The 15,051-nt window shown below is 37.8% G+C and overlaps 1 protein-coding gene across 4 annotated transcripts in view; it reads left to right on the top strand.

Annotated features, from left to right (window-relative positions):
* ATL2 (atlastin GTPase 2) overlaps window positions 1-9,622 on the top strand; it is a 68,487-nt gene extending 58,865 nt beyond the window's left edge. For 2 of the 4 annotated variants that reach the window (XM_021697322.1, XM_021697321.1), the window contains exons 8-13: window positions 679-817; window positions 1,580-1,707; window positions 2,838-2,894; window positions 4,488-4,559; window positions 5,226-5,657; window positions 7,774-9,622. In XM_021697322.1, coding sequence (XP_021552997.1) covers window positions 679-817; window positions 1,580-1,707; window positions 2,838-2,894; window positions 4,488-4,559; window positions 5,226-5,657; window positions 7,774-7,893 — 948 coding nt within the window. In that variant the 3' untranslated portion in view covers window positions 7,894-9,622. Of the gene's footprint in view, window positions 1-678; window positions 818-1,579; window positions 1,708-2,837; window positions 2,895-4,487; window positions 4,560-5,225; window positions 5,658-7,174; window positions 7,190-7,284 lie in introns of all 4 variants that reach the window. The other 2 variants (XM_021697323.2, XM_044918494.1) reach the window with 2 other exon arrangements.
* Window positions 9,623-15,051: the final 5,429 nt, after the last annotated feature.

Raw genomic sequence — 15,051 nt, 5'->3', positions numbered from 1 at the left:
AGTTTCAAAAGTCCTTTGGACTGCACTGGATCTTTTCCAGTTTAGCTGTTATTTTGCTCAGGGGCTGACCTTTTTATTTGTAGGCAAATTAGTACTTTGTTTTTCTCTTTGCCGTTATAAGTACTTGAAAGGCAATTCTTAATTTATTTACTGGTTTGTAAACCACAACCACTCCTTGTTAGTCTGGTGTGGGATATTACGAGTAATTATTTGTATTTTTCTTTTTTTTCTTTTTTCTTTTTTTATTTTTTAAAAGATGTTATTTATTTGACAGAGAGACATAGCGAGAGAGGGAACACAAGCAGGGCGAGTGGGAGAGGGAGAAGCAGGCTTCCCGCCAAGCAGGGAGCCCGATGCGGGGCTTGATCCCAGGACCTGGAATCATGACCTGAGCCGAAGGCAGACGCTTCACGACTGAGCCACCCAGGCGCCCCTAATTATTTGTATTTTTCATTCGTTGGCAGCTAACATGGGAAAAAACATCTTTTCTAGTTTTAAGACAAAGTGGGGTCTTACCAAAGTGGTCAGAAATGGGTCTTTAGTAAAATTTTTTGTTGTCAAAAACCCATCTGGAGTAGCATCTGAGTTAAGTGTGCACACTTGTGAGTATGGGTGTATGTTTTCTTTAAAACTTTTTTTTCCTGTTTGCACCTTCACCCTGTCTCCTTCTACCCTCAGGTAAAACAAAATCAACATGAAGAGCTACAGAATGTAAGGAAGCACATTCACAGTTGTTTCTCAAATCTTGGTTGCTTCCTTTTGCCACATCCTGGTCTTAAAGTTGCAACTAATCCTAGTTTTGATGGGAGATTGAAAGGTGGGAATTCCCATTCTTGCTAAAATCAGAACTTACTTTTTAGAGGCTGAGAGTTAAAAAAAAAAAATACATGGTTCCTTAAATTTTCTGTCTTATACTGGAACACATTTTGATGCATTGGTTAATGAGGTGATTTGAATGCTCTGTGTGGTCTGTCTAGCTTTCCATTGGTTTGTCCTTGACTGTCTAGTGTATGGATTAGCATATTTTATTATGTGGTCTATTGCTCAGCACCAGTGTCCTATAAATTCCGAAGGCTGAGAACATTTCAGTATTTCATCTGTTTGCAGTCTTTAAAATGTTTTACCAATATATCGTATTCATGTAATCAGATTCAAGTTTCTGTTTTAGGGATGATAAAATTTTTTGAGTATATTTTAGGATTGGATTGGAGCATGATGGCAAAAGGCTGGAGGAATAATGAAAGTTTTACAGTATAGCTCGAAAAACAAAATCTAGTATTAAAATTTAGTACAATTTCATGAATTGTTTGCCTTTTGAAAAGGATATGGAATTTATTTTGGTAGTCCACAACTTATTATTTGAGCTTAAAGAATTATTGGGGGATGAGGGAAATGGAGTAGCAGAGTAAGGGGAGATATGATGTGTTTGGATGAGTTTTTTTAAATGAATCTACTTAAGTAATAGACACTGTATATTGTTGTTTCATGAAACAGAATTTTATGAACGTGTACCGGTGGGGACTCCTTTAATCTTTCTTTTTTTCACTAAGGTGTTGCCTTTTATCTCATTATCTGTTAGATATTGATGAAGACTTTAAACGAGAGCTTCGAAACCTGGTTCCATTGCTGCTTGCACCTGAGAATTTGGTAGAAAAAGAGATAAGTGGATCTAAAGTCACTTGTAGAGATCTTGTAGAATACTTTAAGGTAGGAAAACTCCCACATTAAATGACTTTGTCTCAGAAATACAGCTGACTTAAAACTCATATGTATGTTCATATGTATGTTTATAAAGCAGAAAAGTGAAATTTATAGTTTTTCTGTTTTGAATTGGCTAGATCAATTTTTAAGGATATATAAAATAATAGTAGACAACTTGTATCTCTTAGACAGTGATTTTGCTTGTTTATGGAATTACCTACTTTTTCTCCAGCTCTGATACAGAGAGAAGACCATTCAACATATAATTGTCATACCACTCTCACTTGTGAATGATGATAGATATTGGGAGTGCAGTTCTGCATCTTGAGTTCTCATAAAAGCCTTCTCTCTGATTCTTGAGGACTTGATAAGAGCAGCTGAAAGTACAAAACTGGTTTCTGAGTTCAAGTAAATTATTCATAGATTTTTTTTTCCTTTCTGCTCTTTTCTAGTCATCATTGCTTGCTTGCCAGAGCAAGACCATTGTCAGAGTTCTTCTTACTCATAGTAGTTACAGAGAGATGGAAGGGAAATTACAGTTAAGAGTGTAATTTTGGTTATTTATTGGACAGTTAGTTGATGGTCATTTTCATACTATTTTTGTTTAGTTACACATTTAGAGGCAGTAAAAAGTTGAGATGAACAGTTCCTATATGAACTAATTAATCCTTCTTACTCTTAAAGCATAAATTAGGTAATTTTTTTCCTTGAACTGAAATATAATTTAACTTGGTCAAAGTGAAATACTGAGTAAAAATGTTTTCTAACATTTAAAACAATGGCAGGAGGGGAGAATTAGGGATTTCTTTTCATTGTATATATAACTTTTAAATATGAGATAATTTGTATGTAAGTTAGAATTATATTTAGAAACATTAAGGTATAATTTAGCAAGGTATTTTTTTTTGCAACATGTGTTTTTAATAGAGTTGAGAACAGAGTTAACTTTTTGGAAATGAGAGTGTATGATTTTTAAGCCTTCATTTTCCTTTTATTTATTTTTTTCCATTTTTTTTATTTAGAATTTTTTTTTGAGACTTTTCCTTTTAAAAGTATGAATTATTTTTATATTTAATGTTTTTCTTCTGTAGAGCCAAGTTGTTTAACCTGCCAGTATAATGTCTTTTTATTTTTAGGCTTACATTAAAATTTATCAAGGAGAGGAACTTCCACATCCAAAGTCCATGCTTCAGGTAGTGTGTGTGTTATACATATATTTATTTATGAAGGAGAAAAGTCTTCGTTTAGAGATAAATGCTGGAAATGGAATCATGCTTCTTTGCATGCAAATAAATTTCAAATATTTAAGGCAATACACGTCTTGGGCCCTGAAGTTTTTATATGATTGCAGACCTTGCACACACATAGGCCATCAGAAATGAGAGTTTTCAGTACCTTCTCTTTAGTTGCTGGAAAAGTGTAGAAAAATTGCTTTTGCAGGAGATGGCTTAAAATGGGCCTGTCTAAACCAAATTTCTTCTGTTCTCTGAGTCTTTGACAGTGAATGTTTGAAATAAGGCGTATTTTTCCTCTTGATATAAGGATTTAGAGCTACTTCTAGTGCATATAGGTTTTTTTCCCTTTTTTTTTCAAAAGGTGTCTTTTGGGAGCTCCTGGGTGGCTCAGTCGGTTAAGCATCTGCCTTTGGCTCAGGTCGTGATCCTGGGGTCCTGGGATCGAGCCCCACGTGGGCTCCTTGCTTAGTGGGGAGCCTGCTTCTCCCTCTACTGCTCCCCCTGCTTGTTCGCTCTCTTTCTCTCTTTCTCTCTCTCTGTCAAATAAATAAATAAATGAAATCTTTGGGGGGGAAAAAGTGTTCTTTTGGGACAGTGTTATTTTAACCTAGTTCATTTTTTTTTTTAAGATTGTATTTATTGATAGTGGGAGATCATGACCTGAGCCAAAGGCAGACATTTAACTGAGCCACCCAGGTGCCCCAACCTAGTTCATTTTTTTAAAAAAAGATAAAACAGTTTAATTAAGAAATCAAGAATAATTAACGTTACATTCATGTCAATCTGTTCTTAGTAAATTTTATGTTATTGCGTTGATACTGTTAATTTTTCACTCAAATTTATGTTTAATTTTTTTCAGATACATATCTAGTTCATATTTTTAAAGATTTGCTATTTTGGGTAGTTTCTCAGTTTTATAGTAGATTAAACAGTATTTTCTTCTAAAACTCCTGCAATAAGCAGTTTTGTGGATTTAAAGTCTCTTGTGTAATACTGATATGAGAGATCAAGCATATCTCTAATTCTTGGTTCTGTACGTCTGGAGGCTTGACAAATTTAGGGTTGTGTCTATTTCTCTGTTATTTACTGAGCATGTGTGGTGTTTTGTACAAACTCTTTTTTTTTCTTTAAAGATTCTAGAGAGAGAGTGAGAGAGTACAAGCGGGAGGGGCAGGGAGAGGGAGGGAGAATATCAGACACTGCGCTGAGCACAGAGCCCAACATGGGGCTCGATCTCGTGACCCTGACTGAGATCATGATCTGAGCTGAAACCAAGAGTCAGACACCTAACCGACTGAGCCACCCAGACACCCCTACATACCCATTTTAATAAACCTAAGCAAAACAAAATTAGACAGGCAGTCCTATTAGAAGCAATTATTTTATCTTTTACACTGGTGTTCCCTTCCATTGGAAAGGAAAACTGGAAGTTGATAATGTTTTCTCTGGTTCATTTTCAGGCTTGTTCATTATATATAATTTATTGTGTTAATTAGAATTTATAGAGCCACTGAGTATCTTTTGCATAAAATTGGCACTTTTTTTTTTTAGGCAACAGCTGAAGCTAATAATCTTGCTGCAGTAGCAGGAGCAAGAGAGATCTATTGCAAAAGTATGGAGCAGGTTTGTAACCAACATTTAAATTTGACGCTAGAGTGAGAGAGAGGATTTTTACATTTAAAATAATTGAACTAATTTGCGCTCCTTATGCATTGTCAGGTTACATCATTCCCTGATTCCCTTTTATCATCTCTGCTGGGAATAAACTAAGAAAATAATTCACATGGTTAGAGTGCAGGGTGCAGGATACAGGTGGCAGGTTATTATACAAATCATACTAAAATAGTTTTGACACGTGATTCAGAGTGCTCTTATTAGTAGCTTCTGATGTAATACTCGTTTAAGGCCAATAGCAGCTTATGTGCTAACCTTGCTAACTCGAACATTAAAGTACCTTTTTTCTGTGTTCTCTTTTACCCACTTTCTGCCAGCAGTCTTTCTGTATTCTCATGGTGTGTTGGTGGGTCAAGTGAAGTCAGGTACAGATTGCAGTGTAATTGTTTTTGTCTTTACTGGTATTAGTCATACTTGGAAGATTTATTTTGCCTGAGTCAGTTAAACATATAAGAAATAAGTTATGATTATGTGTGAGGTATTATGAATAAGTTTAAAACTCAACTATGTAGGTGGCTTGGCTTTTTGAGATTAAAAACTGTGAGCAGGGAGCTTCTTTCAAGTGTGAATTATTTCTAGCCTGTAATGTGTCCTTCTGTAATCCTGTCTGGACAGGTATGTGGTGGGGACAAGCCTTACATTGCACCTTCAGATCTGGAGCGAAAACACCTGGATCTCAAGGAAGTGGCGATTAAACAGTTTCGTTCAGTAAAAAAAATGGGTGGAGATGAATTCTGCCATCGTTATCAGGACCAGCTTGAAGCTGAAATTGAAGAAACCTATGCAAATTTTATAAAGCACAATGATGGCAAAAATATCTTCTATGCTGCTCGTACTCCTGCCACACTGTTTGCAGTCATGTTTGCTATGTATATAATCTCAGGACTGACTGGCTTCATTGGCCTAAACTCTATAGCCGTCTTGTGTAACCTTATCATGGGGTTAGCACTGACATCTCTTTGTACTTGGGCATATGTAAAATACTCTGGGGAGTTCAGAGAAATTGGAACAGTGATTGATCAGATTGCTGAAACACTATGGGAACAGGTTGGTATCTATCTTTTGGTTTTTCAGTGACTAATTTCATCCCCGTGACACTTCCCCACCCTTCTGCAGTATTTGCAAACACCTACTTTTCCTTTATATGAGGAATGTCAAAGGATGTTTTCTGTTTTGTTTGGTTGTATAATCTGAATATCAATTATGAACCGGATAATTTTTTTCTTAAAGTCATAATTATAGTGTGCTTTGATTGGCTGAAATCTGTAATATCCTTTCGATAGATTCTTAGTCATAGGCCTGATGATGCCAGACCATGGGCAGGGCCAGAGTCTCTAAGGATTTTTTTCTTAGAGGAAAGAAAATATAGTCAGTGTAAGGAAAAGAAATTTGGAAGTGCAGTGCTTTAGGAAAGCAAAAGAAGTTTCATAGTAATACTGGCAAAAAGCAAAGCATACTTAATATTTGAGGAAAAATATTGGATGGTATTCAGGTCTTTGTTGCCTTCCATGAAGATAGTGGTGATTTACTGATGCACGACAAGGAACAACCCTATAGGGTTTTCTTTCACCAAACGAATTTTGTTCGACTTCTATGGAAACACTAATGAACAAAGCAAAGTGCTACAAAGAGAACCAGCTTCGTGTAATCATAATCATTTACCTCAACTAGAATTCAAATCATAATCTTTTACCTCAAACCAGAATTCAGAGTCGGGCCTGACAAGAATCTACTAAGGAAAACCATGTTGTATATTGGCCAACTGTGTGCTGGAATTGCCTGTGTTCAGAAAATTCCATTTGAGGATGTTGTCATTAAAATGATCATCGTGAAATACTTGAGCATCATGTCGAGGATCAGAATGAAAGCTGCAGATATTATTATTGATGGACAGTATAATAGGCATTTTCAGATATCTTTTCTGGGCTGATGAAGTATTGGGCTTATTTGAAGATCTAGGATATGCAGGTTCATGTTGGTTTTGGCTTTAAATTTAAAGACTGAAGAAGTAAATCATTTTTTGAGGAAGGTTTATTGGGTATTGACTTTTCTTGTTAATAATGTCATTATTATTTTATAAAGTGACCCACTATATTAATTTGGATTTTGTATTTATTCTTCAGAGAAATGCTCGATTTATTCGGATCTGATTTGGAAGCTTGTGTTTGGATATTTGTTAAATTTAACCCTTTATCTCAAAAAAAATCTCTCTTCATATTCCTTTGATACCTTCTAATAGAGGATGGACAAAAAGCTATCAGCAATCTCACTTTTTTAAAAAAAATTATCTACTTTAAAATTTTGGACCATTACTAATTTTCTGCAGCATGAATTTTAATCATTGTACAGTGTCTTACTTTGAAAACCAGTTATTCTCCTATATAGCATTGATTCTAGGACTTTAGAAGTACCATTATTACAAAACACTTAAATGGAAGAATCTAAAGTGTGTAAAAGTATTTTCATTGTAGTTAAGGTAAGTGGATCACTAGTCAGAGAAGATCTGTGCTATGTCAACAAACCTTGCCTAAATTTTCTTGCATTTCTCTTTTCTTTTGCTTCAGAGGAGTCCCAGGAAGGTGAGAAACCCACAGTCTCAGATTCTTGTAGTCTTAAACTCTTTAAGTTCAAGGCACTCTGAGTCATTGTCCTAACGAATCACTCCATGTTTTAGGTGTTTTCCAAACTGTTTGAAGTTACTAGACGTCGAATGGTCCATCGTGCTCTTTCATCAGCACAGCGACAGAGACTGTCATCCAACAATAACAAGAAGAAAAATTAGACAGTATTTTTAACTTTTATCTCTATCTGAAGTGTTCCCACTTATACATGTAGGACAATAAGCAGGACCGTCTGGGCCGGTCTGCATAAATGCTGTATACTTACCAGATTTGATGCTGCATATAGGGTATGGAATTGCACATCCGTCTCCTAGGAATTGTAAATGGTTTGAATAGGACGAAAGTAGTTTATGTTGCATTGTCAAGTGTCTAACTGCGTTATTTGTAGCATCATAACTTTCTTTGGGAGAAGCATCTTTTTATTTCCCACATTCCTGGTTATTTTCTTCATTGCTTTGAATTGAATTTTTATATCTATTTTTATATGTAACTCTTTTTTTACCTCATGTTTTTATTTGTTTTGCACATTTCTCATACCACAGGTATTGAAGCCTCTGGGTGATAATTTGATGGAGGAAAACATAAGGCAGTCTGTAACAAACTCTATCAAAGCAGGCCTGACTGACCAGGTGTCTCATCATGCCAGATTAAAGACAGACTGACAGTTCGTCTCCTCATGGACTCCACTCTCCCTTTTTTTCATGCTTGCTGTACAATGAGAACTCAAATAAAAATAAACCAAAGTTTACAATCAACTGTAGAAGTAGTTTAGTATAACTGGCTTCACAGATGGCTGCCACAGAGTGTGAAAATTGTTTGTTGGTTTTAAACATTCTGTTCTTGGCTCCTAAGACATGGAGATTGGCTGAGGAGCATTAGTTTATCATGCACATTTGTGCCATGTTTCTTTTATTTTTTTTTCCTTTTAATCTAATGTTGGTGAAATTTGTCTTGTGTACAAGGATATTTCAGGGAAATATTTTAAGAAGTCTATTTAGAGTCTCTTTAACACCAATGTCCCATTGAAATTTTAATTTTTCGTGAAGTTATGAATCACTGTATCAAGAACCAGATCAGAAGACAATGAAGCCTTTATCGAGCCACTACATGAAAAGTACATGTTGCTTTACTGCCTTCAATACCAGTATTACATACGTGCATGTATCAGAAATTTCACGGAAATTACATGACAACTCTCGTAGCTAAGAAAGTGATTCTGAGGTGTACATTTGTCTTGCCTTTTTAAATTTATAAACCTGCCCTAAAAGGAGATGCATATCTGGGAAACTGAACTGTCTTTATGCAGTTTAGCCTTCATGTACATAAAATATGCCATTAATTTTATTGGGGGAGAAATTCCATCCAAAAATGTTGCCTACAGCTATGAGTTAAGAGTGTCTGTACAGTGTGTAGCTTTTATTTTCTAAAATCACAGATAGGGCATGTATATGAATTATAAATATATAAATACGATTTTGTATTAAAAGTTTTGTAGTTTATGGCAAAATCTGGTTCTGTGGTAGGCTAAGTACAGTCCCTGTGAAGGAATGTTTGTGGCTCATGTCAGTGTGTGAATGCATAGACAATTTGAAGTTTTTGATATATTTGTGATATTTATCTTCCTTGAGCACTGCAATCTCACCTCCCCTCCCCCACCAAGGGAAGTCAATGGGAATGTTTATCGTGACTTTGTCCTCTGTTGCATTTTAAAGTTATTTCCTGTAATTTATTTTCAGTACATAATTAAAAATTTGTTGTATATATAAAATGAAACTTGTGATTCTTTTTTAAGGAATCCCTCAAGTATGTATTCCATTACATAAACCATGTTTGTTTATACTGAAAAGAGCATGAGCAGGAAAACACCCACGTGAGAGCTCTAAGGTATTGTACCCAAAGCTAAGCTTGTAAAAATTATTTTTCTTTGTCTGTCTCTGTTAGGGAAAACTTGTGATTAGCCTAGGTGTAGCTGGGGATTTGTTAATTTCTTTTCTCCCTCTTTCTCTCTTTTTTTTTTTGTGGTATATGTAAGGCTAATATTTTTGCAATATTTTTGTAGCCTTCTTTATAGACACCTATTATTAAAGCACCTAGTTTGGTTTTTAAGTGAAGAAAATTCAGATGTTGAGTTGCATGCCTGAAAGCTCTAAATTTACTTCGGTTGGTATAATCTCCTCCCCTCCTCCTTTCAAATCCTGTTTTTATATGGATTGTATTGTTTCCATCTGTATTAAATTGCTACCAACTCATCTGTTCTTAAAACATAAAGAATCCACTTGAAAAGTCTTTTTATTTCTTCTACCACCCTGTTTTATGAATGCTGTGGACTGTTTTTATGAATGAAAAAATAAAAAGTTTGTTGTATAATAGCAATTCTTCTGCATTTAAAGACACAGAGCTTACCTTTTAAAACAAAACAAAACAAAACAAAAGAGTTGTGAAATCTAGACCATGGATTTGGTAGTATTTCTTGTTGGAGAATGTGTTTTCCACAAAGAAGGTAAGATTCTATGAAGAAGTCCAAGAAAAAAACAATTTGGTTTCAGCTGGAAGACTCTGAAAGTAACTGTTAAATAAGAAGCAATATTCAAAACTGTTGACTGATCAAACTTTGGTGTTAGTGCATTTGCTGTGGTACAATTTTATAGTAACCCATATAATATGGAAGGTTTTTTAAAAAGAAATACTTAGTGATTTATCTTCCTAATTAAGACACAAATAATTTACTTTTGTGGAAGGGACAATCATTCACGACCCTGCTGGGTCTGTCATATATTATATATATATAATTTTTTTTGAGAGAGAGCGAGTGAATGTAGGGGTGGTGTGGGGGTAGAGGTGGAAGGGGGGAGAGAGAGAATCCCAAGCAGGCTTCATGCCCAGTGAGACCAATGTGGAGCTTGATCTCACGACCCCAAGATCATGACCTCAGCCGAAATCAAGAGTTGGACCCTTGGGCACGTGGGTGGCTCAGTCAGTCAAGCATCTGCCTTTGGCTCAGGTCATGATCTCGGGGTCCTGGGATTGAGCCCTGCATCGCCCGCTTCTCCCTCTCCCTGCTCGTGCTCGCTCGCTCTCTTGCTAATATTTTTTTTAAAGATTTTTTAAATCTTTAAAAAAAAAGGAAAAAAAAAAGTGCGATGCTTAACTGAGCCATCCAGGCGCCCCTGTTGTAATATATTATTTCTCATGAAGATAGCTAGTCCTCCTCACTTCCTTGAACTTACTCTATTTGTGGTATTGAAGAGCAGTATTTCACTTGTGAGGGTTATATTTTCAGAGAACTCTGACCTGGACTGGGCTTTAGTTATTTTCAGATTTAGACAGACTAGGGCCTTCCTCCTTGCTGAAGGTGTGAGTGCTGTTGGTGTTAGTTACATTGTTTCATTATTTGGGATTAAAAAAGTTTGGTCTTGGTTAAGAACCTATTAAAAAATACACCACCAGGTTTCGGTCAACAGTGCGGCTAGCACTGTGCTGCTAGTGGGGCAGTATATAAATCCTCAAGTGGCCTTTTTCACAAAGTCTCGGTAAGCACTTGCTTAGCCTTTGAACTAGCTACGGAATTGGCTGTTTGATCAGCTGCTCTGTGCTGGTGGAGGTTGCTTGGGTCTGTTCTCCACAGTATTTATTCGTGGCTGAATTCCCAAACTTTGATCAGCATCAGCCTGTGCACCTGTTTTCCCTTTGCTGTCCTAGTCATGGGATGATGATAAAAAACCAGCCTGGAGAGCGGTGGGCTGTGCTCCTGGCAGCTGTCTTCTCATGGCCAGTGTTTACTAATCTCACAGGGTTTGCTAACCAGAGGACTTTTCTTGGATTCGGTTAGGAGCCTCTGTCATGGAACTTAACTTTAGGGAATCTTCCAGGAGGCCTCCTGGGCAAACAGCTGAATTCAGGCTTTTCCAAGGAGAACAGAATTGTTACTTTCTCTACCCAAGTCGTAGATCCTAGGGATTTCTCCTTCAGATTTGGGGTTTGCTGGAGTTTAGGTTGAGGAATTGATCTACCCTTGACCTGCTTCAGTGCAATAAAACTCCTGCATGTTCTTTTAGATTTGTGACTTTCTGGGCTCTTCGGAGCCAAACCTAGCAGTTGACCAGGTCAGAAGTGCCTCAAGTATGTACAAAAAGGTTGAGAAGAGGGGGTCACAGCCTTGTATAGCCCAGGAAGGCACTTCCACCTATATCGGAACAACAGTCCTGTGAGGTTGGTAGGAAAAGCACGTTATCAAAGAGAGCATCCGGGGTACCTCAGGCTTGCAAACGACGATGCTACTGCACATCTCCGGGGGTTTCGATCAGTATGAAGTTTCAGACACAGACAAGTAATGTTCTACTCACGATGAAAGCTCTGTCTTGGCATTCTGTAAAGCACCAAAAGGTGGAGGAAACACGATTTTATTAATACTGAAACAAGGTGAAAATCACCCATAATATTACTCATACTAAAACAAGAAGTGAAATTCTCCTGTTCTTTTGATTGTGCACCTCACAGGTAACCATTATTTGGTGTGCTGTTGAAATTGCTCCTGTGCTTATTGACACGTCTGTGTATGCATAAAACACTCCTCATTTTTATTTTACCCCAAAACAATTATCCTGTATGTGATTCCGCTCATCCCCCCCCCCTCCCATGTAACAGACATTTTCCTAGGCCACTAAGTAATTCTTTATGCTCATGTGACGGCTTTGATTCTTCTGAGGGTAAATGGGGTTTTGAGGAGAGAACAATTAGACCTTGGATTGCTGCTTAATAGTTTTCTTCTTTTTTGAGTTTTTTCCTACCACAGGATTGGTGAGAGAGTCAGATAATAAAATGTGAAGGGTGTTTCGGAAGCAGGAATAGAAAATTTGCACTCTTTCTTGTTTTAGTGCTCCATGCTCTGCCTTTATTTGGCCAGTACTCTGATAAATGGCTTCCTGAAGCTTGTCCATCGCTAACTTGTTTGGGGGATGGGGTGGGGATCATTTGAGCATTAGTTTAGACCTCCCAGTCACAAAATGTAAAGACTACCTAAAAACTTGGAAGCATACTTAAATTTTAATTTCAGGAAAAGGAGATGGACCTTGGAGTTAAAACTGAGCTTTGGTCCCATCGCCACCCCTTCATGCTTTATGAACTTGGGTAAACACTGTGTGACAGCTTAGCCTCTGCTGCTTCATCTGTAAAATGGAGAGAATACCTCTATACCTCTCTCTCAGGGAAAAAAGGCATTATTTTACATGTTTGCAAATAGAACACTTAACTGGCTTAGCAGACAGCTGGATTCTCATTATCAGCTTCCACATTCGTATGTTGCAATATGTTGTTTTGGTTGAAGTATATGAAGAAAATCTGGCCTCACACAGTTACGTAATTGGAAAAGGAGGATCTTCCCAGAATCCCAAAAGTCTACTGGGGACTCCTAGAGGTCCTCGGATTACGTTTTGAGAACCACTGTCCTCGAGTAAGAAATCCCGTTGGCAGGCATGTTAAAACAGTGCCCCTGTTGGGATTTGAAAGGACAGGGTGTACTGTCTTCTGTTTCATTTCCAAGTTTGAGATGATTTTTCTTAATACTTCAAAGCCCGTATTATGTTCCTGTCACCAGAAACAGATTGGGCCAGACCAAATTCTCCTTGGAAATAGTAGGAATTCGGACTGATTGTAAACCCATTTCTTTAAATAATCCACCACCACCACCACCCCCGCCCCAAACAAAAGTCTTTTTTCTATCAATGTAAACTGTGTGCAAGAAATTTTCAAAATATAAAAAAAGTCACCCTTAGTACTTGGCACTTGTCAGAGATGAACGCTGATACCTTTCTTAAAGGTCTTCCAGTCTGTTATCTGTGTTGGTGTGTAAAAGTCAGGGTCTCCCGATTTGATACCCTGCTATATACATAATGGTTTTTTTGAAACTGCATTTTCTATTTAATATATCCTGAATCTTTTTTCATGACAGTAAATCATATTCTAAGTTTTGTAAATGGCTGCATTTTATTTTGTTAATCTTTACGTTGACACTTTGACATTTCATAACGTTGCATCTTTGACGTTTTCATTTTTGCTGTGTTAATAATACAGCAGTGGATGACCGTGCGCCTCTCTGTTAATAACCAGGAGATTGGAACAAACTCCTGGAGGCAAAATCACTGCCCTCTAGGAGTCTTGTACCAAATTCTGTCTTCTCTAGCAGTACTTGAGAATACCGTCCCGCCACCAGTGCTTCTGGGACCAACCCCATCATGCCTCACTACTCGTCTCCCCCATTCAGCGTCAGAAAATGAAGTATTTTATCTCCACAGTGCTTCACATATCACTTGAGCCAGTGGTTCTCAACTCTATGTGTCAGGATCATAGCACCCCTGGAGATTGTGATCCAGGTGTTCTGGGCCCCCGCCTTAGTATCCTAAACATTCCCCAGATGGTTCTGTTGTGCAGGTAGGACTGAGAACCACTACCTACTCTTGCCCCAACCTTAACCTTTCCCTGCCTTCCCCCCCCCTTTCTTTGTACTCTAATAATCCACTATCTGTTATTAGCAAATTTGCCCAAAAATCTGTGTGTTTTCATTTCTCTCCTGAACTGAAACCTGGTTTCCTTTTCCACTTTTCCACTTTCCCAGCTGAATGTCTCCTGTGCAGCCCACTCAAGGCTGGTTTTCCCCACACCCTATATTCTTCAGGTACTGAAGGAGGGTTAGATGTCTTTGTGCTCCATTGCTGATTTCATTTTTTTTTTCTTTTAGCAAACAAAACAGCTTTTTCAGAGTAGTCAGAATTTTCCACTTGTCACCGCAATGTACTGTGGGCAATCTACTGACTTCCCCACCACTGCCCCCTCCTGCATTTATAACTATAGCACGAGGCTTACAGTCTTTTATGGTCATTCTTGGCAACCTTCCCTCCAGTAAGTGCCCCATCCCACACCATGATTTTTTTCAGCTCTGAAGATCTCTCCTTCCACTCCATCTCCGTCCGTTCATAAGTCAGCCTCCTGCTGTAGAACTCATTGCCCCCAAAGGCTAGATTTTTGACAGCAATCACTCCTCATCCTTTCAGCTCCCTTACTCCTGTATTCCCTTTCAAGACATTCTCTAATCCTTTCAAATCTATCTCCTCCTTTGGCCCCGCTGCTTCTTTGTGCATGTCACCCCGTCTTACTTCCCTTCTTACTCTCCTTAGATGCAGCGGTCCAGCACTACACTTATTACTTTATACATACACATCCTTGGCCCCATTGTGGCACTTGTACCTCTTCTCGAGCAGCTGAATGTTATTGCAGAATATGAGGGAAGCCCACTGGCTAAAGTTCCTTAAATTGCGTGACTGCAGATCTGAAATGGGTACTCAGCCCTGCCAAATAACCTGACCACACTTCTCTGGTAAATTGAGGGGCTATTTTTTTACCTGCTTGCTCTTCATATTATTAAAATCCTTTCCCTGCTCTAATTCTGCACTGATGACTTCACCTTATATCTCATAGAGAAAAATGCATGCAAGAGGACAGTTATTTTTATCTTGCCACAATTGATCTGTGAGTGTGACTCTAAATTTGCCCACATCATTCTGTGTTTCTCTGTTACACGATGGCTGGGGTCCCTGTTCCTGTCGAACGTCTACAGTTCAATATGTGCTCTCGAATCCATTTTCACGAGGACTTTGATCCTGCAAATAGCCTTTTTCTTTGCATTTCTCCGCATCATCAAATTCTCTGCTACTGCATCATTTCTTTTGGCTTTCAGACGTTCCTTAATTTTACTCAACTTCAAAAAGCACACACAAAAAACCCCTTCCCTTAGCCTGCCCTGTCCTAGCTACAGTTCTATTTTTTCA

The sequence above is a fragment of the Neomonachus schauinslandi genome, chromosome 10 (assembly GCF_002201575.2).
Source record: "Neomonachus schauinslandi chromosome 10, ASM220157v2, whole genome shotgun sequence".
In the NCBI taxonomy this organism is placed as follows: Eukaryota; Metazoa; Chordata; class Mammalia; order Carnivora; family Phocidae; genus Neomonachus; species Neomonachus schauinslandi.
Note: the sequence above shows the minus strand (reverse complement) of the source record. Positions and strands in the feature narration are given on the sequence as shown.